This window comes from Acanthochromis polyacanthus, chromosome 19 (genome assembly GCF_021347895.1).
Source record: "Acanthochromis polyacanthus isolate Apoly-LR-REF ecotype Palm Island chromosome 19, KAUST_Apoly_ChrSc, whole genome shotgun sequence".
NCBI classification, from domain to species: Eukaryota; Metazoa; Chordata; class Actinopteri; family Pomacentridae; genus Acanthochromis; species Acanthochromis polyacanthus.
The window spans coordinates 17,992,360-18,017,415 of record NC_067131.1 but is presented as its reverse complement, the minus strand read 5'-3'; the positions used below and the strand labels follow the sequence as shown (position 1 = coordinate 18,017,415).

General features: G+C 41.0%; 1 protein-coding gene across 1 annotated transcript in view; it reads left to right on the top strand.

The window, feature by feature from the left end:
- cpped1 (calcineurin-like phosphoesterase domain containing 1) overlaps nucleotides 1-25,056 on the top strand; it is a 51,912-nt gene that overhangs the window by 9,682 nt on the left and 17,174 nt on the right. The window contains 4 exon segments of the mRNA XM_051939782.1: nucleotides 17,359-17,531; nucleotides 22,048-22,075; nucleotides 22,078-22,180; nucleotides 22,345-22,478. Coding sequence (XP_051795742.1) covers nucleotides 17,359-17,531; nucleotides 22,048-22,075; nucleotides 22,078-22,180; nucleotides 22,345-22,478 — 438 coding nt within the window.

Below are 25,056 nucleotides of genomic sequence, written 5' to 3'. Positions count from 1 at the left end.
ATCAGAGCACACTGCAGCCATCTAGCAGCATATACACACGTGGACAAAATTGTTGGTACCCCTCAGTTAAAGAAGGAAAAACCCACAATTCTCACTGAAATCACTTGAAACTCACAAAAGTAACAATAAATAAAAATTTATTGAAAATTAAATAATCAAAATCAGCCATCACTTTTGAATTGTTGATTAACATAATTATTTAAAAAAACAAACTAATGAAATAGGGCTGGACAAAAATGATGGTACCCATAACTTAATATTTTGTTGCACAACCTTTTGAGGCAATCACTGCAATTAAACGATTTATGTATTTGTCAATGAGCGTTCTGCAGCTGTCAACAGGTATTTTGGCCCACTCCTCATGAGCAAACAGCTCCAGTTGTCTCAGGTTTGATGGGTGTCTTCTCCAAATGGCATGTTTCAGCTCCTTCCACATATGTTCAATGGGATTCAGATCTGGGCTCATAGAAGGCCACTTTAGAATAGTCCAACGCTTTTCTCTCAGCCATTCTTGGGTGTTTTTGGCTGTGTGTTTTGGATCGTTGTCCTGTTGGAAGACCCATGACCTGCGACTGAGACCAAGCTTTCTGACACTAGGCAGCACATTTCTCTCCAGAATGCCTTGATAGTCTTCAGATTTCATCGTACCTTGCACACTTTCAAGACACCCTGTGCCAGATGCAGCAAAGCAGCCCCAAAACATTACTGAGCCTCCTCCATGTTTCACCGTAGGGACAGTGTTCTTTTCTTCGTATGCTTGGTTTTTGAGTCTATGAACATAGAGTTGATGTGTCTTACCAAAAAGCTCCAGTTTGGTCTCATCTGTCCAAAGGACATTCTCCCAGAAGCTTTGAGGCTTGTCAACATGCATTTTTGCAAATTCCAGTCTGGCTTTTTTATGAGTTTTTTTCAGCAGTGGTGTCCTCCTTGGTCGTCTCCCATGAAGTCCACTTTGGCTCAAACAACGACGAATGGTGCGATCTGACACTGATGTACCTTGGCCTTGGAGTTCACCTTTAATTTCTTTGGAGGTCGCTCTGGGCTCTTTGGATACAATTCCAACGATCCGTCTCTTCAATTTGTCATCAATTTTCCTCTTGCGGCCACGTCCAGGGAGGTTGGCTACTGTCCCGTGGGTCTTGAACTTCTGAATAATATGAGCCACTGTTGTCACAGGAACTTCAAGCTGTTTAGAGATGGTCTTATAGCCTTTACCTTTAAGATGTTTGTCTATAATTTTTTTTCGGATGTCCTGGGACAATTCTCTCCTTCGCTTTCTGTTGTCCATGTTCAGTGTGGTACACACCTTTTCACCAAACAGCAGGGTGACTACTTGTCTCCCTTTAAATAGGCAGACTGACTGATTATGAGTTTGGAAACACCTGTGATGTCAATTAAATGACACACCTGAGTTAATCATGTCACTCTGGTCCAATAGTTTTCAATCTTTTATAGAGGTACCATCATTTTTGTCCAGGCCTGTTTCATTAGTTTGTTTTTTTAAATAATTATGTTAATCAACAATTCAAAAGTAATGGCTGTTTTTGATTATTTAATTTTCAATAAATTTTTATTTATTGTTACTTTTGTGAGTTTCAAGTGATTTCAGTGAGAATTGTGGGTTTTTCCTTCTTTAACTGAGGGGTACCAACAATTTTGTCCACGTGTGTACCATAGCCTGCACTGTGAGGCATTTAGGGAACATAGGCAAATTGTTGTAGCTACCGATAAGCAGATTTTCAGCTAGTGAGGTGTTTTGTCAATGTGAGGTGCAACCAACTGACACTGGCCACATTTACATGAAGTTTTTTAATTCAGAATTATTAATTTGGGATGAACTCATTCAGAATTAAAGTTTTGTGCTTCGTGTTTACATGGAAATATTAATTCCGAACTAAGGTTTAAATGGACTGCATGTTTATTTCCCTTTCTAAATTCCGCTTTAACGCTTGGGCGTTTGAAAGGATTCTGATTAGACAGAGAGTGGACGTGACGTATCCGTGTTTACTGAAAGAAAACAAACTCCATTTGTTCCGGCATTTCTTTTCCCCAACAATATGGAGGAACAACTAATAAGCACGCTTTTCGCTTTGCTTTTTATTGTCGTTTTGAAACAGCAACTCGACAATAACGTACTACTTTGGTCGCAGAACGTGTACATCGCTACATCATCGCTACGTGAGGAGCCAAGCATCCACAGAATGACCGGAATTAACTAAAGCGGAATCAGCTGTATACATGAATAGAACGTAAACAGGAATTAGTTTAATCGGAATTAACATTGGAATAAACCAGGTAGTTTATTTGGAATTAAGTTTATTGGTAATTAACTTTTTAATTCGGATTTAAGTGATTACAAGGAGATTTTAAAGTGGAAAAGTTCGCGTGGAGCTCTGTATTACTTAAATTATCAACATATCTGTAGTACAGCCAGCATTTCCTCTGACTGTTCAATATCTAATGGTGATGTGTAGAAGTCAGACACCTTAGCAATGTGAAATGTGGCTACACTCACTGTGTTTTCAGTCAAGGTTTTATTTTTTGACTTGCCCCGCGCAAGATGACTTTGATTAAGCAAGAAAGCTACTCTGAAAGCCGCTGTTAGGTCAATGTCAAATATTTGTTTCATAATAGTAAAAGTGTTTCTGACTGAAACTTTCAAAATTTAATGCTTTTTCTGTCATAGAGGATTCCGAATAGGCATCCAATGTGATTCTAATTGTTTGATACAATCAACATCATTTTTGAGCCTCAGACAGAAATGATTCATTCTGACCCCAGTGCAGCAGGTAGAGGAGGTTTGTCGTGAGCTGCATGTTTGTATCTCTGCTAATAACAAATAACACTTGCCAAAAAATTGTGTACACATACGGAGTGAAGTATGTCTTGAATCTTGAAACCTACCCCACAGTGCTCATTATGACCATTGCTGCAAACAGTTAAATATGTTGTTAGCAGAAGCAGAGCAAGTTTTCTGACATTCATCAGTCTTTAGAGACTGAATTATGTCTGATATAGATAATGATTCCTGTATTCTCAGCTGCCCTATGATGCAGTCCTAATCTAATTAGTACACTCTGTGAAGAACATCGGCTTTGGGAGAGTTCAGTCACACAATATTTCTCACTGAGGTAGGTTTAAACATTAGCTGTCTCCGTTTGCCAGCCAAAATGTGTAAACAACGTATTCCCATATGTCCGAAGCTGACATTCATCTATGGAAAGCAAAGGGCTTGTGGCTATTCTCAGTCTGATGCTGATGAAGATTTTACCTTTTGATCAAACCGGGCTAATCTTAAATTTCTGTCCAATTCTACAAAATCTGTATAAGATAGCCGCTGGTGTGTCCACAGGTACTGCAGCAGCTTCAGCTGGGAGGCAGAAAAGTTAGCTGTATGTCCTGTCCATGAAGTTCAGCTTAGAAACATCAGAAATGGTGTGACAGCAAGCAACATTTATCTATTCAAGCACCTGGTTGCCTTCAAGATATTTGCAGGAAGGTGCTGCCCTTTAAGCTGCAGTCAATTCCAGCCATTTTCAGTACAAAAAAATCGCTAATATTCTATTTGTAAATACAAAATATGACGAGAAGTACAGGGAATATTGGACGCGCATCGCGAGGTGCATTTCCTTGAAAACGACCGATTCGTGGATTTTATACCGACTTCAGGACATGTTTTGGACAAAATAGTTTACTGGCTTGTGTCGTCTGGATGTAAAAGGTTGGATTATGGCCGTTTTTTGTGGAATATTTTCATCTGTGTGTAATAATGAACCCGGAAATGTCAGTCACGCTATGTGCGTTGAAGCCACGTATAGAGAACGGATGGATGAATATTCGTTTTTTTGTCGGACAAATGTGTTTTTCTCAGCCGCTGTGGTAATCACGTCTGAAAGTGGTTTATACCGGTGGATTCATGAGAATCTAAGCTTTCCATCGGCGTATAGTGTTTGTATAATCCCGTTTGCAGCCTTCGGACATTCTTGAAATTCCTATGCAAATTAGTAAGTGTACCGCCGGCGGTACACTGAAGTTTAACGGGTTAAGTGCTTCAGCAGAAGACTACTACTTGCAGATTTTGAGAAAATGAGACATTTTGTTCCGTCATTTAGTTTGTGAATAATGTCTGTCTAAAGCGTTTGGTGGTTTCTCTCCATCCATCTCATTGTGGCAGTTAATCATATTAGATGTCTTGGAATCGGAACTGCAGGCCAAATTCTTTTGCCACAGTGGCAGCTGGTTTCCCCAATGCACCAGATGCTTTCGCTGTTTAGCCAGACAAATAGATTTTCAGAATAGAAATTGGGTTTGAAAATAATTGGTTACCTCCTGAAATGACTAGTTGAGTAAACAAAAATAATCCTTTTTCTGGTCATTTCCCACCTTGTTTGAAGCTGACACATTGTGTTTGACTCATGCTGTGTTCCATTGTGCTCCCCTCTGTTTGTCTGTTACTCTGTCTCAGTAGTGACAGAGATAGGATGATTAATACTACATAACATATAAATATAAACAAACCCCTTTCGCTCATGATGCAGAACCCCTTTGAAGCTGTACACAATATATTCCAGTAGCACAAGACCATGACTTTACGATGGCAGGTATTAGTGGCAAGTGGATGCTTTTACTGATGTAGCCATAATGAGCTGTAATGAGTGACTGTGGGGGGGTTGCATGTTTTTCAAAGTCAAGATGCCTGATTCTATAACAGGGTAAGAGGAACGGCTAGGCAGGACCCACTGCAGAGTAATGCGCAGCAAAAAGTGCCGCGAGTCGCCAACCAATGTAGACTACCTTTGCATGACAATTAGGGGGCTAGCAAGAGGTGGCTGCCTGGCTGACTGAAGGAATGGGCCCTGGAAGAAAAAAGAAGTCAGCAGGCAAACCTGTCTGTCTCCATCTCTGCATGTTTTCTCTGTCAGTACCCTGCTAATCTGTTGGATTTAATCGTGATGAAAGTTTCCCTGGCATCGATCCTGAGGACAAAGTAAGATATTAAACAGAATTAGAAAATTTAGTTTTTTGTGGTGCTGTGTGACATCTGTAAAATGTCCTTGGCTCCCTGTTTCTAAAATTTGACTCAAGGCAAACTATTCATATTCAACACAGATTTGGCTTGGCTTAGTCACAGTGCAACTCTTGCTTTCCTCTCTTCTTTTCTGGGTCATAATGACCACCAATTTTAGCAGCACAGCCACAGTCATGGACACTCCTGGAGCTGTCTCTCCCTATCATCTAAGAGTCTTGCTGTAGGCATCCAAGTATCCTTATCATCTCCATGACTGCTCCATTTATACCAAAACATGTCCGCCATCCATTTTTCACCACCCTCTCCCTGTCTCCCTCCGATCAGTTGCATGCAGAGGTCGAAGTGAGATCTATTTCACATGCTGTGGGACAGTAGATAGCGTAAGGAAGGGGCTTAAACCCCAAGGCCTTGGAGACCTTTAAACACTGCGACGTCAGCCCTTGTTACTGTCAGCACCAGCAGAGCAGGTTGCGTGTGCTATCCTCATTACTCGCCACGTCCGTCACTTGCCTGGCAACTGAGCTGCTGCATCGTTGGGGAGGAGGAAAAAGATTTTATAGCCAGAGCTGCTCCTTCCGTCTCTGGGCTGACATTTCCCCTTAAACTGTTTATTTACAATACAGAATGAATGGGTGGCGGCCAGGGGAAGCTGGCTGTCAACCGGCATTGTTGACACTGCTGCCTGTCGGCGACAGGAAATTGGCAACTGTATTTCTGTTCCCACGGATTTCACTCTCTATCTCTCCTCTCCATTGCTCTCACATTCTCTTTTCCCTTCTGTCTTTTTCCTCTATCATCTGTCTCTTCTCTTTAGAAAACTACTGCAGTCACATGCCTCATACCTTATTTGACAACCTTCATTTGCAAGTCTGACACCATCCACAAACAAGGTAATTTATTCTTGCCGCTGATGAATCTATACAGAGTGTTTATATGAATTCAATCTAGCGTTGAGGACTCAAAGGTTCTGTTTGCTCCTGTAACGGGTCATTGTGTTTTTCTGTGTCACATATGAGCTTTACATTTAGATTTGAAGGCAGAAAAACTGTACTCAAATGATGTCTCCATTTAATAAACTCTCTTCCTTATCAAAGACTTGGCGGTGATTAGAGGCGCTTATGTACACGAGTTTGAGAGGAACGTGGATGAACTCAAAGGCGTTCATTTGCATCCCATCACAGCGGTCCACAAGGAATAACCCTTTCCCCAAAACTAAACAATCTTAGGTCAAAGGAAAATGATGAAGAAATGTTGGCCAGTGTTTGCTCCCTGGCAAACCAGACCTTCACTGATAGAACGCTCCTTGATCCCAATTCCCTGTTTCCTCTCTCCAGTCAAAGCAAAAAAAAAAACCCCAAGAGACGCTTTCTCATCTCAAGGACTTCCTTCAATCTCGCCTCTCTTTTTCCTCCCTATCTCTGCCCCTCCTTGCCTCCCTCCCTCACTTTCACTTTCTTGTGTCTTTCTCTCACTTACTTTCAAAGCTGACAAATGAAGAGGATAAAGAGCAGGAGGGGGGGGGGTTGGCAGCAGAGGGGGGGAGGCAGAAAAAGAGCGAGATGGAGAGCTGATTAGATTAGAGGAACATGCTGGACTTGACACTCTGCTAATGAGCACTACAAAGGATTCAAGCTGTGTCTCAGGGGTTTCGTGAGGGATGTTACGCATGATACAGCAGGGAGAAGTGTTTAAGTACATGTGTGCTTCTACATGTGTGTAAAACTCATAAAGGTGAAGGAAAGGTTACCTCAGGACTTCCCTGTCCCTTCTCTGTAACTGTGGAAAGCTGCCACTGAAGGGAGATAAAATGAGCCTCTCTGTGGGATTCTGAAGCAAAGGGGAGGAGAGTTTGTAGGAGACACTGCCTCGGGAAAATTTGTTTTTGGGACGCGTGGAAGCATTTTGGATTTTTTTTGCAAGTGGGTGGGTGAATGTGGAGGTTTTGTGTGATTTTGCCAACCGATTGATCCAGTACCTTGTGGGCTGGAATGGATTTCTTTGGAGGTTTGGGACTACTAGTGTAGAAGTTTTAAAATATCTCCCAGGAGATGTATAGCTTTAAATGTCAATGTGTAAAGATCCTCTTAAGACCAATTCATGGTTTTCATATCTATGGAAAACTGTAGATAGGAATGCAAAAGGCAGACTGGCATAAATTCCTTTGCATACTGCAGTCTGGGATTATTTGGACTTGCTTCACACACGTGCACAAAAAACATTATCGTGATTGACTACTGACAGCAAGAAGAAGAGATGCTTTGATGTTTGTGTTTGCATGAAACGGTACGAAAAAGTCTAAAGTTGTAAACTGCATGGAATTATTCAACCAAAGTGGGGTCATGTGTATCAATTAGGGCTGAACTTTTAATGGATTTCAAATCCAAATTGTAATTTTGAAACAATGCAAGTACTTAACTACAAAGACTTCAGGTCAGGATGAACATTATGCAGTGTTCATCATGGATTTAAACCGTCACATGTTCCAGTCATCCTCCTTGTATTATAGTCAGGCTTTAGATTGTAGCTCGTGGTAATACTCACATGATTTACATGTTTTAAATCTATTACACGGTTAATGCTAAACTGAAGCTTAATTTACAAAATTGTTTTGCAAATCAGATCACAATACATTTCAGGAAAAAATGCAATTAGATATTTTGCCCAAATCTTACAGTCCTAATGTGGAAAACACTGCATTCATCCTGACATTTATATGATACATGAAACAAGCACTTTATTTTTCTGGAGCATGCACATTTGGCATACTTGTTGTGCTGACCATCTGTGTGGTCTCAGATTTGGCTGGTACACAATGGTAAACCAGTCATCCATTTTTGGTGACTTATCCAAGTCCAAGTTGTTGTGGCAGTTTTCTAAACAGAATAGTGTAGACAATTTTCTGTGTTCGTTCTTTCCACGCTTAACCCGGTCCTTCCAGATCCTCACACCACCACCAGGCTATTTTCCAGCATATTTCTCTTCAGAGCTTCCCTCTGATGTTGTAGTTCTTCAGACTATCTCATTCATACCTGCAAAATAGCCAGTTTTTGTTTTTAGTCTAAAACATTTGTGTGAATTGTGTACATCCAACATGGTGGGAGGGGAATGCTTATCATCCGTTTGTGTCTTGTTTGCTTGCGGCCACTTCCAGGGCTGCGTTCTGTGACTTTCGTGCCTGACAAAAGTAAGAGTGAAGTACACCTATTTATTATATTTGATCAACTTTAGCTGTGTTTTTAAGTGGTATCTTGGAGAAGATGACCCTGTCATGCCTGAACATGCATTCTTTTGTGCACAAAATGAAACTTGCACTTTCCTACAGCAACCACTTTGAGGAGCAGCTCACCAAGTATATGCATGATGGTAAAATTCAAAGGTGCAATACAGTGGTCATCCAGTCTCTAAGTCAAATTTTAGTTATTTGTATGTAAATCTCTAAGTAAATAATAACCAAGTATTTCTCATCTGAGGAAGACATTTGAAATGGACCTAAAGCAGCCAATGAAATTAACAATAGTATCGTTATCAACTTTTTTAGACCGACAGATGGAGGAAGCTGTGTAAAAGAGGCAGGCTGTCTCAGGTGTGATTCTGTGGTAACAGCATATGGCTTACATGGCTCAGAGGTTAGGACACCGCCTTAGTAGTTTTGATTGAGACCCCAGGTAGGTTAGAACCAGCTCTGACTAGGGCTGTACCCATCCAAGAGTTTTGCCATCGAATCAGACTTCTTTAGGCAGAATATGCATAATTCTTTTCTTCTCCTTCATTAAACATAAAAAACAAACAAGAGTGAGCTAATTAAATTATCAAAGCTACTTAAACATAGTGGTTGAAAAACTTTAATTTTAATAAAATGGGCTTATCAAAACAAGTTGTGTTCTTGTATTATAATTCTTGAAATGCTCCCAGTGGCTTCATTTATGCATTAAAATCCCTTCTGAGCGAGATTACACATGGACTTTATTTCTACTTGATTTCTTGTTCTTATCTTGTCACCGTCTTCAGTAGTCTAAAGTTTGCAGGTCGGCTCATAACTTTAAGCATGTACACTTCTTTCGGCCACTTTTGTCAGCAGTAAACCTGTTGATCTTGAACTTTTGAGTACATTTCAGTCCTTGATCCAGTCTACAGATAATCTTAGCTTTGCTCGGTGAACTTTTTGTTGTATGTACAATATGTGAGAGCTGTGACTTCTCCCTCTTTTCTAATCAAGTGGAGATATGGCAGAAAAGGAAGCAGGAGGCAGGATCATTGGTACTGATTCTTCTGCTCTTCCGGATGAAATTTGTAGCACTCACTCTGTAATAGTTCATTGTGGCCATCAAGATTCCAACGTGAACAAGAACCTATCAGTCACAATCAGTCAGTCAGTCACTTCCATATTACTAGACCTCCTCACTGTCAGTCACAACACCTGAACCAATCACCAGCAGTCTTTCTCTCACCTGGAATCCACCCCATTCCTTTGTTCGAAGCATATCAGCTTCATTCAGTCACACACAGCAGTAACTTGAACAACAGGATCACCCCACACACCTCTGGAAACCATTCACTTTTCACAAGCCTGGACACCTGGAAATCATACCATTAAGGAGGAAGTGAGTTCAAACTTTTGCTAAGCATGTTGAAAGCTGTTTAGTATCATGCTAATGCTCATACCAATGCTAACAGGCCTTCACCACTGGAACCATGCTTTTGGATGTCAGGATGTCACCCACCTGAACCCGTGCTGTGCTGAATGTTGGTGAGGAACAAACTAATGGAAATATGATGATTGATGATGATGATGATAATGTGAAGCCTGTCTACTGAACAGGTTAGGCTTCTATGGAGAATTTGATTTGATAGCGAGCTACCATGGAACGAACTGGAAACAGTTGGGCTAAATTCACCCCTTCACCCACTGTTGGCAGCCTCAAGCCTCACGGCTTCATCCCTTCCCCACTGGTGTGGTAGGACTTGCTTACTTGTTTAGATCGATTGATCCACCCTGTTTGGATTTATTTTGTCTGGTTTATGGATTTGTCTTGGAATTAATTATTTTGATTAACACCCACTGGCAACAGTGGAACCACACTCACCTGAATTTATTGCCAAACCGAACATAGCACTGTTCCTTTTGATCGTTAAAAGTGAAGCTACTGAATTACAGGTTGATTTATTCTCACTCTGATTTTCTGTTATTGTTTTGTTCTATTATTTTGGTCATTGTTTTGACTTGATGTATTCAAGTATTTTGTTGCATTATTTTTTTTTAATACATTACTAGGTAATTCATTTGGAGTCTTGTGTTCATTCATTTCACGCACTCCCAGAGCCGAACCTTTTCATAGCCTAGGCCCTTAGCCCACCATTCCCATGGTGCTACAAATTCTAGTTAAGCTGATGAACCTACAGGCAATGTACCTGTACATACTGACCAAGTGGCACATTAGTGGAAGGACCCACATCACCTTCAACAGATTATCCAAACATTTAATGGAAACCATTGTGGCTGATGTCCAGAAAAATCGTTCTTTGCATATGAACCAGGGGGAAACGGAGCACGTTTTATTGTTGGTTGGTGATAATTCACCAGGGGTTTTCACAGCTGAAAGTGTTTGCTATGAATTTCTTCCCACTTATGATTGACAGTACAAGGCACTATATTTAAGTGTGAAAGGCTGTGTGATCATTTACTATGACATCATTCAAACCTTGTCATAAACTGTAGGTGCCACATCAGCGCAATTTGTCTGTACACGCTAGAGTTAGTCACAAATACCGAGGTCCCCACACATCAGAAATACACTTGTTTAAGTGTAGAAAATGTATGCGACAGCAAGACCCCACGCACCAAGTGCAGTCTCGACAGCCGGTCATTAAAGGAAATTGAGAGAAGTGCTTACAGTGTTGGACAGGCTCAACGAGAACCTGAGCCTCCTGTCAGGGTTTGAGAATCAGTGTTGCAATCTCATTAAATGAACAGGGGCTTTCTGTCAGAGCTGCGGAGAGAGCGGAAAGCAGCGTTGTGTTTTTATTTGTGTATCCCCTAGTCTGTACATATATATTGCTTATTCCAAAGGAGGAAAGCAGGGCACGAAAATTTTTTCATTAAAATTTACTGTGTTCCATAAATGCTTGGGATGCTTCATTACTTCTTGTACATGAGAAATCCTGATCACTGCTGAAATAAACTTACCTATAAATTGAATTACTCTTGTATGTTTACTGCCCATGTCCTCGTTGATATCTGGGATGTAGCTTCACATTACAATGCCGATAAAAGACCAATTGTAAGCAGATAGTATAAATCCAGTTACACAGTGAAGCAGCAGGAGTGCAGTCATGGTGTGTTTAAGGACATTGTGGTTGTTTACATGACTGTGAATAAAAAATATGTCTTGTCTTTGTCTTCAACTGCAGCTGAATGTTGAACCAAACAACCTGTAACTGTAACTTAAGACTACCTTCACCATCTGAACTCCAAGACCTTCTGGGTGTTTATTGCTCTTGGCACATTTTCAGTCACTTTGGGCTCATTTTTCACAGCAATATAAGGTCCCACATTTCTATGAAAACAGTGCAATAACTCTAGCACCTGAATGAACTGTCTTTTGTGCAGTATAACAGAATTATGTTGAAAGTCTTAAAGAAGTTAAATGTATGACTATTCTGTTTACACAAAATGGAAAAAAAATCCAATGAACATGTTCAGGATTATTCCAAGTGCCCCCGGGTGTTACAAACACTAGAGAAAAAAAATGGTGACTACAAACTAGAGATATTATACTAACATTTTCAATTTCTTTCTATCCTTGTCCCATCTGTTCTGTGTAAACACAACGTGCAGTTCAGCTCAGTTCAGCTGTGTAGTCCCTCAATTTTTGTCACATAACTGTCGCAGCGAGTCACCGATGGCTTTTCAGTTGCGCTGGGGAGTACAGAATTTTATTTATTCATTTTTTACAGAAACAAGTCACTGCAGTTATTTTTTTTGGCAAATTTTTTAAGGAGAAATGTTGACTAAAGGGATTGTGAAGAAAATTTTAAGCTTAGATTTGGTTGCTTTTGGAGACGCAACAGGAAAGTCTATCCATCCGTTATCTATACACTGCTGCATTGTCATTAGGGTCGCGAAGGGCCTGGAGTCTATCCAGCTGAGTCAGGCGAAGGCAGGGGACACCCTGGACAGTTTACCAGTCCATTGCAGGGCTACGTATACAGCAAACAAATCACACTTGCATTCACACCTACGGCCAATATAGAAATCAATTAACCTCAGCATATTTTTGGACTGTGGGAGGAAGCCGGAGTACCCGAAGAAAACCTGCACATGCAAACTCCATGCAGAAAGGTCCTGGGAAAACCAGGGATCTTCTTGCTGCAAGGCGAAAGTGCTAACCACTGTGCAGCCTAATGGGAGGTCACACACGATTAATTCAAATTCAGTCGAGGGGATGAAAATCTGACAATTCTTCTTGTTTCTTACAGTTTCTGACTCTGACAAATGGTGTAATTTTTTTAAATTTAAAAAAAAAAAAATTTTAGTCACATCTTTTAACCTGCCGGTAAGTTTTGAGGTTGGTAGGGTTAATTGGTAATTCACATGACATACATACTCCCACCACCACCATTAAGCTGAAGCAAGGTGTCTCAAGTTGTTTGCTTGAGGAAAGGTTTGAGTTGTGTTGTGCAGATGGTTGATTCATGGTTATGCCATGCTAGCAGATGGCTGTAGTTGAGGGCAGGCAGCTGGTGGTGTGAGGAAGCAGAAGGCAGCACAGTGTCCCCGCTACTGTGTGTGGCTACCAGTGCTATTTATTCACATTTATTTATCTAGAGAAAGTTCAGTGTGGCTAGATGCTCTTGTTTTTGCCCCACCCTGTTTCAGAGTCACTGAGGGCACTGCCGCACTAGCATGGGTTTGAGCCCAAAGTCCAGTGTGCTTAATAAGCATGAACATTGTGTACATTATCCAAGCACAGTGCAACAGTCTGGTCCAGTTTAGCTTGGAGGAAGTGGACTTAGGTTCAAATCAGGCATGCAATATGCATCCACTTAGAAAGCCAACAGTACCAAAGCAGCGAGGATACTGCTGATGAGGATATGGCATCAATATTCCTCCATTGACTGTCACTTTTTCAAACATAGCCCCAACCAAAAGATCTCTGGATAAATTGAATTTTACTAATTTGGTTATAGGAAAATATCTGTCCCTGTACCACCTGTCTTCTCAGAAGCCTGTGCATGAATGTAGGTCTTGGCACTATTGTCACAAACTAGGGAGCTGGACCCGAGCAGAGAGCCACACTACCAAGACCGGAGGAGATTTAGAATGAGGTTTATTGAGGGGTGGAGAGTAATGGCGGGGGAGACATCTGAGAGGGGAGGTTTGGGAAGGCGGTAGATGGAATGGTTTCGGGGGGGCCGGGTGGTTCCGCGCTGGCGATCGACGGCCACAGTGGTTCTTGTGGGAGTTGGATAGAGTGTGGCTGAAGGTGGAGACGGATCCCTGGCGGCCGGTGACAGGTGGAGGGGAACAGCGGTCCGAGGAGGGAAGGAGGAGGCTCCGGCGGCCGAGGTGTTCGGGGCGTGGGATCGGCCGGCGTCCAGCGGGTGTTCGAGGCGAGGCAGGGGAGCAGCCGGCGTGCTGCTACGGGTTCCGGGGAGATGTGGATGGACTGGAGAGAGTTCAGGAAAGGGAGGGGGGTTCCGGGCTGACTGGAGGGTCCAAGGGGGGTTTGCAGGGTGCCGAACAGTTCCTGGGGAACACAGACGAGGGACTCGGGGACGGGATCCTGGACAGCAGAGTCTAGGCAGGAAGAAAGACACAGTCGTGTTAAAAAAACTGCAAAGTTTCAACTGACTACTGTGCGGCTAGAGAGTGAAAACTGACAAGTCAGTAGTATTCAACAATCTGGCAGGGAGTGGAAGGATGAGCCGGTTCTCATTGCTGGTTGTGTAATCAGGTCGATGTCCTTCAGCTGTCCGGACCCACGGGGAAGGCTGATTGCCTGAGTGGAGGCCGGTGTGAGCCCGCACTCCACTCAGGTGTCACACTAGGGAGGGAAGTAGAGACAGAGGAGCAGATGGGAGCCAGAGGAGCGGAGAGGAGCTAGAGGGAGAGATAGGGAGGAGAGAGATAGGGAAAAGGGGTCTTTTAGGGATGTCAGGTGGGGAGGGGGGTGAGAGAGGGCCCTGACAACTATCATCTGCTTCCTTGCATGATTGATAAAGTTTGAAGTCAAACAAGAGCATGTCAAGTGTCGTCCTTGTCTGTGCCTCCAAAACAAAACCTATTCCAAGTTGAAGCTAGCTGTAGGAAGTCTGCATTTGGCACACATTTTTATTATGTAAAAATAACACTGGACAGTGGGAGACTTGGGAAGAAGGACAAATCGTACTCGGTCACAGTACAGAGCAGTCATAGATAATCTAGAAAGTGGTCTTAGTTACGCACATTCACGCTTGGGTGATATCAAGCATAAAACATGTGTTTCCTGTTCTTAGCCACTGAGCAGCTCCACTGGAGCAGCTGACAAAGTCAGGTGCCCTTACTAAGGGGCACATTGATGGTGTTTAAAAGACGGTAGAGTGCTTCTTATTCACTTGTCTTTCCAGATTCTTCTACCTAGTTAAAGATGTGAAGAAAACTGAACCTTATACAAAATTAAACCCCGTGAATAACTGGATAAAATAGGCTACAAATCAATTTGTCTGTGACGACAGGGTTACTTGAGAGCTACCAGCTGCAAAAATTGCCTCAGCATTTTAAATGACAACCTTTATGCCCTCTATTCTCCATCTCTGCTTCATTAATGAGGCTGCCTTTGTTTGTATGATTGTAGCAGCGGTCAAATTTTGTGATTGTGGAATAATGAGTTCACTTTGTTGTAGCTGTCATCATTTTCATTATGCTTCTGCTTCAAATTGCCAGCTCCCCTGAAACAAAGCAGATGTTTAGTTGTTTCCAGTTGCACTGTGCACTACCTCGCGGTAGAACACGTCGCTCTGACCACTTATCTAGTAGTTATTAATAATCAATGAATACTCTACAAATTTATAAGTAATGCAGCTTGATTATGCATGACTTAAAATCATTTCATGGCGTTTTGTTCCACACAATTAAAATTTAGTTTGTTTTGTAATAGTTATGGAAATAGTTCTGAGGTGCCAAATATAGTATGCTAGATAGAAGGTACAATATGTAACTTTTGCACTTTAAATTGTCTAAGAAACAACCAGACTAATGTTCTGTGTTTGACTGTGTTTTTCTATATCCTTCCAACATTGTTGAAACTGAGAAAAATTTTGCAATTTACCTGCTTTAGCTGTTTGAAGAATTAATTGTTTGTTTTTTTCCAGTTGTGATGGATTAGGTTGTTTTAGTATGTTGACCACAGATAGAAGCGCTGTTCTGCACTGCAGTGAATTTGCCACATAGCATTTGTCATAGTAGCTATATGTGCAATCTACTCTCTAATGGTACATTGGCAGTTTTGACCAAAAATTAAACGTTTTATTGCTGTATGTTATTTAGCTGTATTACCAAGACTAGGTGGTGTTATCAACTAGTATCTCCAGCACATGTGGCATCTACAATGCCTTGAATATTTACTATAAGAAAAAAATTTAGTTTGCAGTTTGTACTCAAAGTAGTAGGAGAATGACTGTATACATGTTTTGTGTCCCAGCAATATATATTCTAGCAAGAACTTTACTGCAGCTCACTATTCAACAAGATTTACCCTCAGGTGTCATCAGCCCATGTTTGACCAACCAATCAGGTGCTTTATGAGTTCCTTCACTGCTATGGTTGATGATGAACATTTCACTACACAATTTTATTGCCCAGATGAAATACTACCCGTCATATGTGATGAAATGAACATACTGTAAGCAGTTGCTTTTCTCTAACCCGATTAGAAATGCACTATTTCACACAGAGTCTGTTTTACATAACAAAAAGGGCCTTCATTTTTTATCTCTTTGTATTTGAGTTGCATGTTTTTTTCTGATGCATCAGGAATTAGAGGTCTGAGCTAGTTTAACTGCAGTAGAATGACAGCTGAAAACGACTTACCTTTTATCTGGATACGTTTTGAATTCCACGTTTTCTCATGCACAAGATGTTCTGTCGGAAAAGGCTCTTATGTAATAAGTCTTAATCCAAACATCCAAGGAAACGTTTGCTCCAAAGTAGGCCAATAAAATAATTACTCAGAAGAATAAAAAGGAAAAGAAAGAAGGAGGTGAAGAGGGGAGGGATGAAATGAGTTAAGAGCAGGGCTGATAGGTTTGATATACATTCTAAATAGATTTAAGTCTCACTCATTCTCTGCCTTTTTTTCCTCACACTGGCCGAAAATTCATTAAGCTCAAACATTACCCTTATATTCTCCTTTGTAACTCCAGACTTAATATCACAATGTGCCTGATTTTAAACCATCAGTTGAACATGTAGTTAATGATCCCGTTGAACAAAGAACCTGTGTGTGTGGTTGTTGTGTGTGGTGTGTGTGTGTGTGTGGTGTGTGTGTGTGTGTGTGTGTGTGTGTGTGGGGGAACGGGAGGTGGTGATGGGGAGGGGCGTGTGGTGTGTGTCGTGTGGTGTGTGTGTGTGTGTGTGTGTGTGTGTGTGTGTGTGTGTGTGTGTGTGTGTGTGTGTGTGTGTGTGTGTGTGTGTGTGTGTGTGTGTGTGTGTACTTGTTTCTGCTATACCGGTGGGGACTTTGACCTGACTATTTGCTATAAAGGTGGGGACCTAAAATGAGGTCCCCACGGGTGGCAACACCGTTTTCTTGGCCATATTGTTGAAAAAAAACGTTTGTTTAGGGTAAGGGTTAGGAGTTAGATATGAATGGGAGTCAATGGTAAGTCCCCACCGGTATAGAAAAACAAACGTGTGTGGTGTGGACTTCTGAATTTGGTTCCACATAGCTGTGGCCTGCAGGGTTCGGTTTGCCATGCAGACTGAGACGATCCCACCAGAACACTACTTATCATGTCAGAACCATGGTGATATAAAGTGTAGCCGTGCAGAGCATTGATCAGTCTCTGAGCTGTCATCATCCAAATAATCCCCTTTCCCTTAGGCAACTCTCACCTGTAGTACCCTTCACACTCTCAGCCTGACAGTTTTCATCAACATTCATCTCTGGCTCACTCCCCTGCTCACTTTATCTCCTCCAAGTAAAATATTATGATAATCAAGCATCTGTTTTTTAGTACCAAGTCAATATTGTTTTGTTTTTATATCGATCTGTACCCGCCACCATATTTGTCACGAGGATATTAAGCTGTCTTTTAGGCTGTGACTGTGAGTTCCCCATTTCTCCCCACAGACACACCATTCAGAGATGGACAGGAGCGAGACCTGAAGGCGGCCCTGAAGGGGACGGATCCCTCCATCCCGCTGGTGTTTGTCAGTGGGAACCATGACCTGGGGAACACCCCCACCCCCAGCACTGTGGAGCAGTACTGCAATGCTTGGGGGGACGACTATTTCAGCTTCTGGGTAAGCAGACGCCTAATAGATTTAATAGTAGTATTTCTATGACATGAGGCACTGGCTCACCTACACACGTGGACAAAATTGTTGGTACCCCTCAGTTAAAGAAGGAAAAACCCACAATTCTCACTGAAATCACTTGAAACTCACAAAAGTAACAATAAATAAAAATTTATTGAAAATTAAATAATCAAAATCAGCCATCACTTTTGAATTGTTGATTAACATAATTATTTAAAAAAACAAACTAATGAAATAGGGCTGGACAAAAATGATGGTACCCATAACTTAATATTTTGTTGCACAACCTTTTGAGGCAATCACTGCAATTAAACGATTTCTGTATTTGTCAATGAGCGTTCTGCAGCTGTCAACAGGTATTTTGGCCCACTCCTCATGAGCAAACAGCTCCAGTTGTCTCAGGTTTGATGGGTGTCTTCTCCAAATGGCATGTTTCAGCTCCTTCCACATATGTTCAATGGGATTCAGATCTGGGCTCATAGAAGGCCACTTTAGAATAGTCCAACGCTTTTCTCTCAGCCATTCTTGGGTGTTTTTGGCTGTGTGTTTTGGATGGTTGTCCTGTTGGAAGACCCATGACCTGCGACTGAGACCAAGCTTTCTGACACTAGGCAGCACATTTCTCTCCAGAATGCCTTGATAGTCTTCAGATTTCATCGTACCTTGCACACTTTCAAGACACCCTGTGCCAGATGCAGCAAAGCAGCCCCAAAACATTACTGAGCCTCCTCCATGTTTCACCGTAGGGACAGTGTTCTTTTCTTCGTATGCTTGGTTTTTGAGTCTATGAACATAGAGTTGATGTGCCTTACCAAAAAGCTCCAGTTTGGTCTCATCTGTCCAAAGGACATTCTCCCAGAAGCTTTGTGGCTTGTCAACATGCATTTTCGCAAATTCCAGTCTTGCTTTTTTATGAGTTTTTTTCAGCAGTGGTGTCCTCCTTGGTCGTCTCCCATGAAGTCCACTTTGGCTCAAACAACGACGAATGGTGCGATCTGACACTGATGTACCTTGGCCTTGGAGTTCACCTTTAATTTCTTTGGAGGTTGCTCTGGGCTCTTTGGATACAATTGGAACGATCCGTCTCTTCAATTTGTCATCAATTTTCCTCTTGCGGCCACGTCCAGGGAGGTTGGCTACTGTCCCGTGGGTCTTGAACTTCTGAATAATATGAGCCACTGTTGTCACAGGAACTTCAAGCTGTTTAGAGATGGTCTTATAGCCTTTACCTTTAAGATGTTTGTCTATCATTTTTTTCGGATGTCCTGGGACAATTCTCTCCTTCGCTTTCTGTTGTCCATGTTCAGTGTGGTACACACCTTTTCACCAAACAGCAGGGTGACTACTTGTCTCCCTTTAAATAGGCAGACTGACTGATTATGAGTTTGGAAACACCTGTGATGTCAATTAAATGACACACCTGAGTTAATCATGTCACTCTGGTCAAATAGTTTTCAATCTTTTATAGAGGTACCATCATTTTTGTCCAGGCCTGTTTCATTAGTTTGTTTTTTAAATAATTATGTTAATCAACAATTCAAAAGTAATGGCTGTTTTTGATTATTTAATTTTCAATAAATTTTTATTTATTGTTACTTTTGTGAGTTTCAAGTGATTTCAGTGAGAATTGTGGGTTTTTCCTCTTTAACTGAGGAGGTACCAACAATTTTGTCCACGTGTGTATACACACTTTGTCCCACCTCACAGCACCACATGTTATGTTGCAGTGATTATATTGTTGATTTTGGTGTGTGAAATTGCTATATTTTGGTTCTGTTTTCCTCTTAATAGACATTCATCTGCGATCTATACAACGCTTAATCCTCATTTGGGTTGTGGAGGGGCTGGAGCCTAAGCTAACTTGGGGTGAAAGTAGGACATTCGGGCAAATCGGCAGCCTATCACAGGGCTACTTAACAATCACACTCACATTTACACCTACGGACAATTTAAAATAATCAAGTAACTTCAGCATATTTTTGGACTGTAGAAGGAAGTCAGAGTACCTCGAGAAAACCCTGAGAGCATGCAAGCTCCATGCAGAAAGATCCCGACTTAAATCACTACAAGTCTCTACTAAATATCTTTTAGATATTGTCCTTCCACAAAGTTTAGCAAGTAATGTAATCCTAGAACACAATGGATGCACTTTGTTGAATTGCTCTCATATATGAGATATATGCTCGAGGTGTACCACATATCAAACTTGACCTTTGAAACTATTCCATTTGCTCGGCTCTGGGGCGGCGTGTTAGCGGCTATATTTTGAATTTACATCAAACTAAATCACCTCCATGCCTGGATCTTGTTGAATTACTCGTCATTACATAGATATGGGCCACATTACACTAACATTTGTCTGGTTTGCCAACCCTGCCAGTAGGCCACTGTATGTGAACATTTACTGAATTAAGCAATGACATTTATCTCTGTTAGGCACTAAGCGCATGTTTTTTCAAATTAAGTCAGGCAGTGTCCAAATATTGTCCAGACATTCTCCTTTCCACAAAGATATCTCTACTGCAAATATGGTTTAGTGAGGTACACGTAAACACATAAGAATTTCATTATACACAATATTTTGTCCTGAAATATATATATCAATAATTGAACATCTAGAAAATCTGGACTGTTCTGAAGAAAAATAAGATATAGCATGTATGCCTAGCCTGTATAAATCCTTATAACTTTGAAGCTCTTTTAAGGGAAGAGCTTAGAACCTGTTGTGGTCTAGGCCTGAAAATAGTCTAGGATTTACAGGGTTTAAACAAAAAAGATCACAATGAAAGTATTACTAACTGAGATTTCCTGACTTACAGTGTCAAGTGTAGATCATGCTTTAAAAATGTTGCGATTTGTATTTTCCATATTGCACCCGAATAACATTTTTCATTAAACCCTCACTGCCTGGGAAGTACCAGGCAAACTTCAAATCCTTATTTTATTACACAGACCTTCGTCATCAATGCTAAGTCCCACTAAAGAGCAACATTGTACTTGTACACTTGTGCAGACTTGTACTTGTAATTTTTATAGCCACGTATGTTTTTCCAGGCTGAGCAGCACTAATCATTTACATGACAAATCAGTGGAGTGTCACCTTAAGGGTCAAAACAAAAATAATATGTGACTAAAGATGCGTTCATGAAACATAACACAGAAGGCAAAAATTAAAGGAAAGAGTAACATCCAGCATACAACATCAAGTGTTTAGCAAGGTATTGGGCCTCAACACGCAACCAGAAGGCTTCGATACACTTTGTCTTTAATTGTCAAAGTTTCTGGAACTCTGCTGGAGGGATGAACAATGTCTTCCAAAAGATGATTACTCATTTAGTGATTTAATGATGGTGATAAAGGGCTGCACAGTGGTTTGGTGGTTAGCACTTTCGCTTTGCAGCTAAAAGATCTCCGGTTTGTGGCCTCGCCTTCCTTTCTGCATAGAGTTCAGGGCTCCAGACTGCGACTAAATGGTCACATTTTGCACCAAAAATTTGAGCGAGTGCGAGTAAATTTTTCATCTACTTGCGCATGTGCAACCAGTAAATTTGTCGATTTTTTTTTTTTTTTTTTAAATTACGATTGAATATTTTTGTTGCTGACAAACTTCTGCTCCATACTTCAGCCCAGTAGCTGACAGTAATGCATTAACTCCAAAAGAAGAAAGGAGACAAACGCCAAACTGTGCTTGTGCTAGCCATTCGCCACTTCACCATAGGCGAAGCCTTCCTCAGGATGGCGAACCCATTTTTAGCATGTTTAGCCACGGTGGCGAAGCTAATTTTGCCTAATAAATGGAAAAAAGGATTAAACTAAAAAAGTACTCTGGTTAGCCCACAAGCTTTGTCTGTCCTTGTATAGAGACCGGGTACTGATCAGGTCTTCAAAGTGCATCAATCAGATGAGTTCTTATTAGGTGGCTGTAGTCACAGCATTTTCAGGTATCCGTGTATCATTAGGTCCTTGAAATCTGAGAATAAAATAGTTGCTGACAAGCGTTAGATATGTCTTAAGGTGCACAATAGGGAATGTTGAGTGTAATTCAAAAGTCTGCATTGTGCTTAAGGGCTAGCGCTGATGGAGTTGCACTTTGAAGTGGATCTGTTCATCAGTGATATTTGTCTAATTCAGAGGGATATCGGGGGAGTGTTTGCTTTGTGAATTCTAGCACTAATTATCTCTTGTCTGCAATTGTATCCTTTTTTTTCTAATTTCCAACAATTTCATGACTCACTTTTCTAAACACTTAAAAAAATTAATGGTGATATGCTCACATTGACATGCATTAATGTTTGTATGTTTAGTAAAGTTTGTGACTGTGTTTTTTATTTTTATTGATCCTCTGTTCAAGAATTAGGTTTTGAGTCCATTAACCTACAGTGAATTAGCAGAGTAAAATGAAGATAGAAATAACAATACATAAGGTTTATGGATGCAATTTAAAAGCATTTAACTTGTTGTTTTTCTCTCTTTACTCTCTTTCTAACTGTTGTTGTCTCAGGTGGGTGGAGTTCTCTGCCTGGTTCTGAACTCCAGTTGTTCTACGACGCCTCGGCCTGCCCTCAGCTGAAGGAGTCTCAGGAGACCTGGCTGGAGGCGCAGCTGAGCAGGGCCTCCTCCTCAACGGTAGGATGGCATGACTCTAATCTGATTCATGATGATGTTCAGGTGGATGATGCTTCCTTTTTGCTGCTGTGTCTGAGTGTTTGCTGCCATCTGTAGCCATAGGACACATCGTTTGAATTTCTGTCACTGGAGATCTGTGATGTTCTCACCCACTGCATGTGTCTCTGTTCAGGAACCCAAAACCCAAACACGTCCTGGTGTTCCAGCATATTCCTCTGTACCTGGAGAGTCCAGATGAAGAGGAACAATACTTCAACCTGCAGAGGGAAGTCAGACAAAACCTGCTGGACAGGTTCAAGAAGGCAGGTAGGAGAATGTGGGTGAGAAATGATGGTTTTCTTCTAACCGTGTGTCCTCAGTTCATTGTGTGGGGACCAGCTTTACTGTGACTCAGTACATTTGTGTCCAGCATTTTGTTCAAGGGCACTTTAACAAGAACTATCTTTTCTTTCCTTAAAATACTTAATCTTCTGAGTCAGTTTTCTCTATGTTTGCCTACAATTAGAAGTCACTGAGGAGATAAATCTCAGTTTGTTTTAACAGTGAAGCAGATGCCTCTTCCAGAGTCCTAAAATATCAGCAGCATTTTCTCTGATTATGGATTTAGGCCACTGTGAAGTGTTCTTAAATTTCTTGTCTTAATACGTCTTAGCTAATATTCTTGTTGAACCTGTTCATTTCAAGCATATCTAACTGAAGCACAGTTAAGATCCCAGCCCAAAGGATTAATACGCTATTATCCAGAACTACAGGAAGAGCTTCTGGCACACAGACAGCACAGACATAATTGAATTAATTAATGCATTCACTTCCTATAAGGAGAATAATTCCATAATCGAAATGCATTGTAGCAGGCTTATCACAGAACAATACAAGGGTGCCGGACAGGGAAACTCTCACAAGGACAGAAAATTGGCTCAACTAAGACACACGTAACACATCATGCATTCTGGACAGATTTGCGCTACTGATTGACAGGACCTCTAATACGAACATGTCTTCTTCTCAATCATGCATCAAGGTGACTGACGGGGGAGTGGTAATTTCATTATTCATCCATTATTCCAGCATGTATTTAACCGTGTTGACCCGTTTTGGTCTGATGACCCTCCTCTCTCATAACGGATTGCTCCTCTAAGGAACATTGGTTAAAGATTTAAAAGGGCAATCCGCACAAGCTTTTTATATGCAGGAATGGAGGATGTTGCTGTGCGCTCAGTACGTGATATGTGCAAGTTCCTTTCCCACCCACACTCTTGTTCACATGTACCCTTCCAGCAATTATACATTCAGACTACATACAGGCCATGTGCTGTATGAGCTACACACATACATACATGTATGTGGTTATTAAAATGCATAGCAGACATGCTGCTGCTCTTTTTAAGCTGTACGCATGACATGACTTTTTCATGTTTGTATACTTATACCTTTAGGTTTTATGTGAGTAAGTACAATAAATGGTACTTCTGATGGGAGCAGAGAGAAAGGATGTGATTTATCTCAGAGCAGTCATGATTTACTCATGAAATGCATCGGGATTGCACAACTATGGCCGAAATAATAAAATCATGATTATTCTCACCATTATTATTTTTTAAATGCAAAATATTTTACTGCGCATTTACATTTAAATAAGCAGAGCAATTTTGTTACTTTCATTTTATGCTATACAAATCATTTCTTCACAGAAATTTACCTCTAAGAAGCAAAATATAGACCAAATTGGGCTCAAAAGGCCGTACTAGCTGAACATCTGCTTATCGATGGATGCTACAATTTCTCAATGTTCCATATATGTCTTGTATCCAAGCTGTGGTGAACACTAGCTAGGCGACTGTGCACAGTCAAGCCTCTACTCTCCCAACTCACTTACTGCAATGCAGCAACTCAAATAGGTATATGACCAAAAATTACTTTCAAAGATGTGAAATATGTTTTGCTGTCAGATTTACCTAAGTTGAAAACAAATGATTTAATATTCACTAACGGTCAAAAGTTTCAGAACACCCCAATTTCCCATTTTTTTAATTGAAATTCAAGTAGTTCAAGTGCAGTAAATAGCTTGAAATGGTACAAAGGTAAGTGGTGAACTGCCAGAAGTTAAAAAAAAAGGTAAGTTTACCCAAAACTGAAAAATAATGTACATTTCACAATTATACAAAAAGACCTTTTTCAGGGAGCAAAAGATGGGTTAATAGCTTAAAGCTCTTCTACAGGCAATGAGAGGTTGATCAAGCCTTAAGTTTGGTGCTACTAAATCCTACAGATGTCTCTACTTGTTCTTGATTTACTTACAACCCCTTTGTCTGCATAAAGTAGTGTGGGAACATAGTACTTTTTGAACAGTATCGTACTGTAGAAGTAATGTGTTGAAAGTAGTGGTTGCTAAAAAAAAAAATGGCGAGGAAAAGGCAATTAACAATAGAAGAGAGACAGACCATCATAACACTTAAAAATGTAGGTCATTCCTACAGAGAAAATGCGAATAAAGTCAAGATGTAAGTACAGTTTTTATTCACCATCAAAAGGCACTCAGAAACTGGGGAAAGTCTGACAGGAAGAGGTCTGGAAGACCCAAATCTACAACAGAATCAGAAGACAAGTTCCTGAGAGTCAACAGCTTGGTGATCGGAGCTCACAGGACAACAGCTTCAAGCACAGCTTAATAATGTCGTAGTAAGAAGTCTAAGTTTCACTGTGAGGAGAGAGTTGCAGGTTTGGACAGTCGAGGTGCAGCAAGAAAGCCATTGCTAGATGTCAGAATAAGAAAAGAGGCTTGCCTGGACCTTGAAACATCGCAATGGACTCCTGAAGACTGGAAGAAAGTATTATGGACTGATGAATCAAAATTTTGAAATCTTGGTTCATCCAACAGATTTTT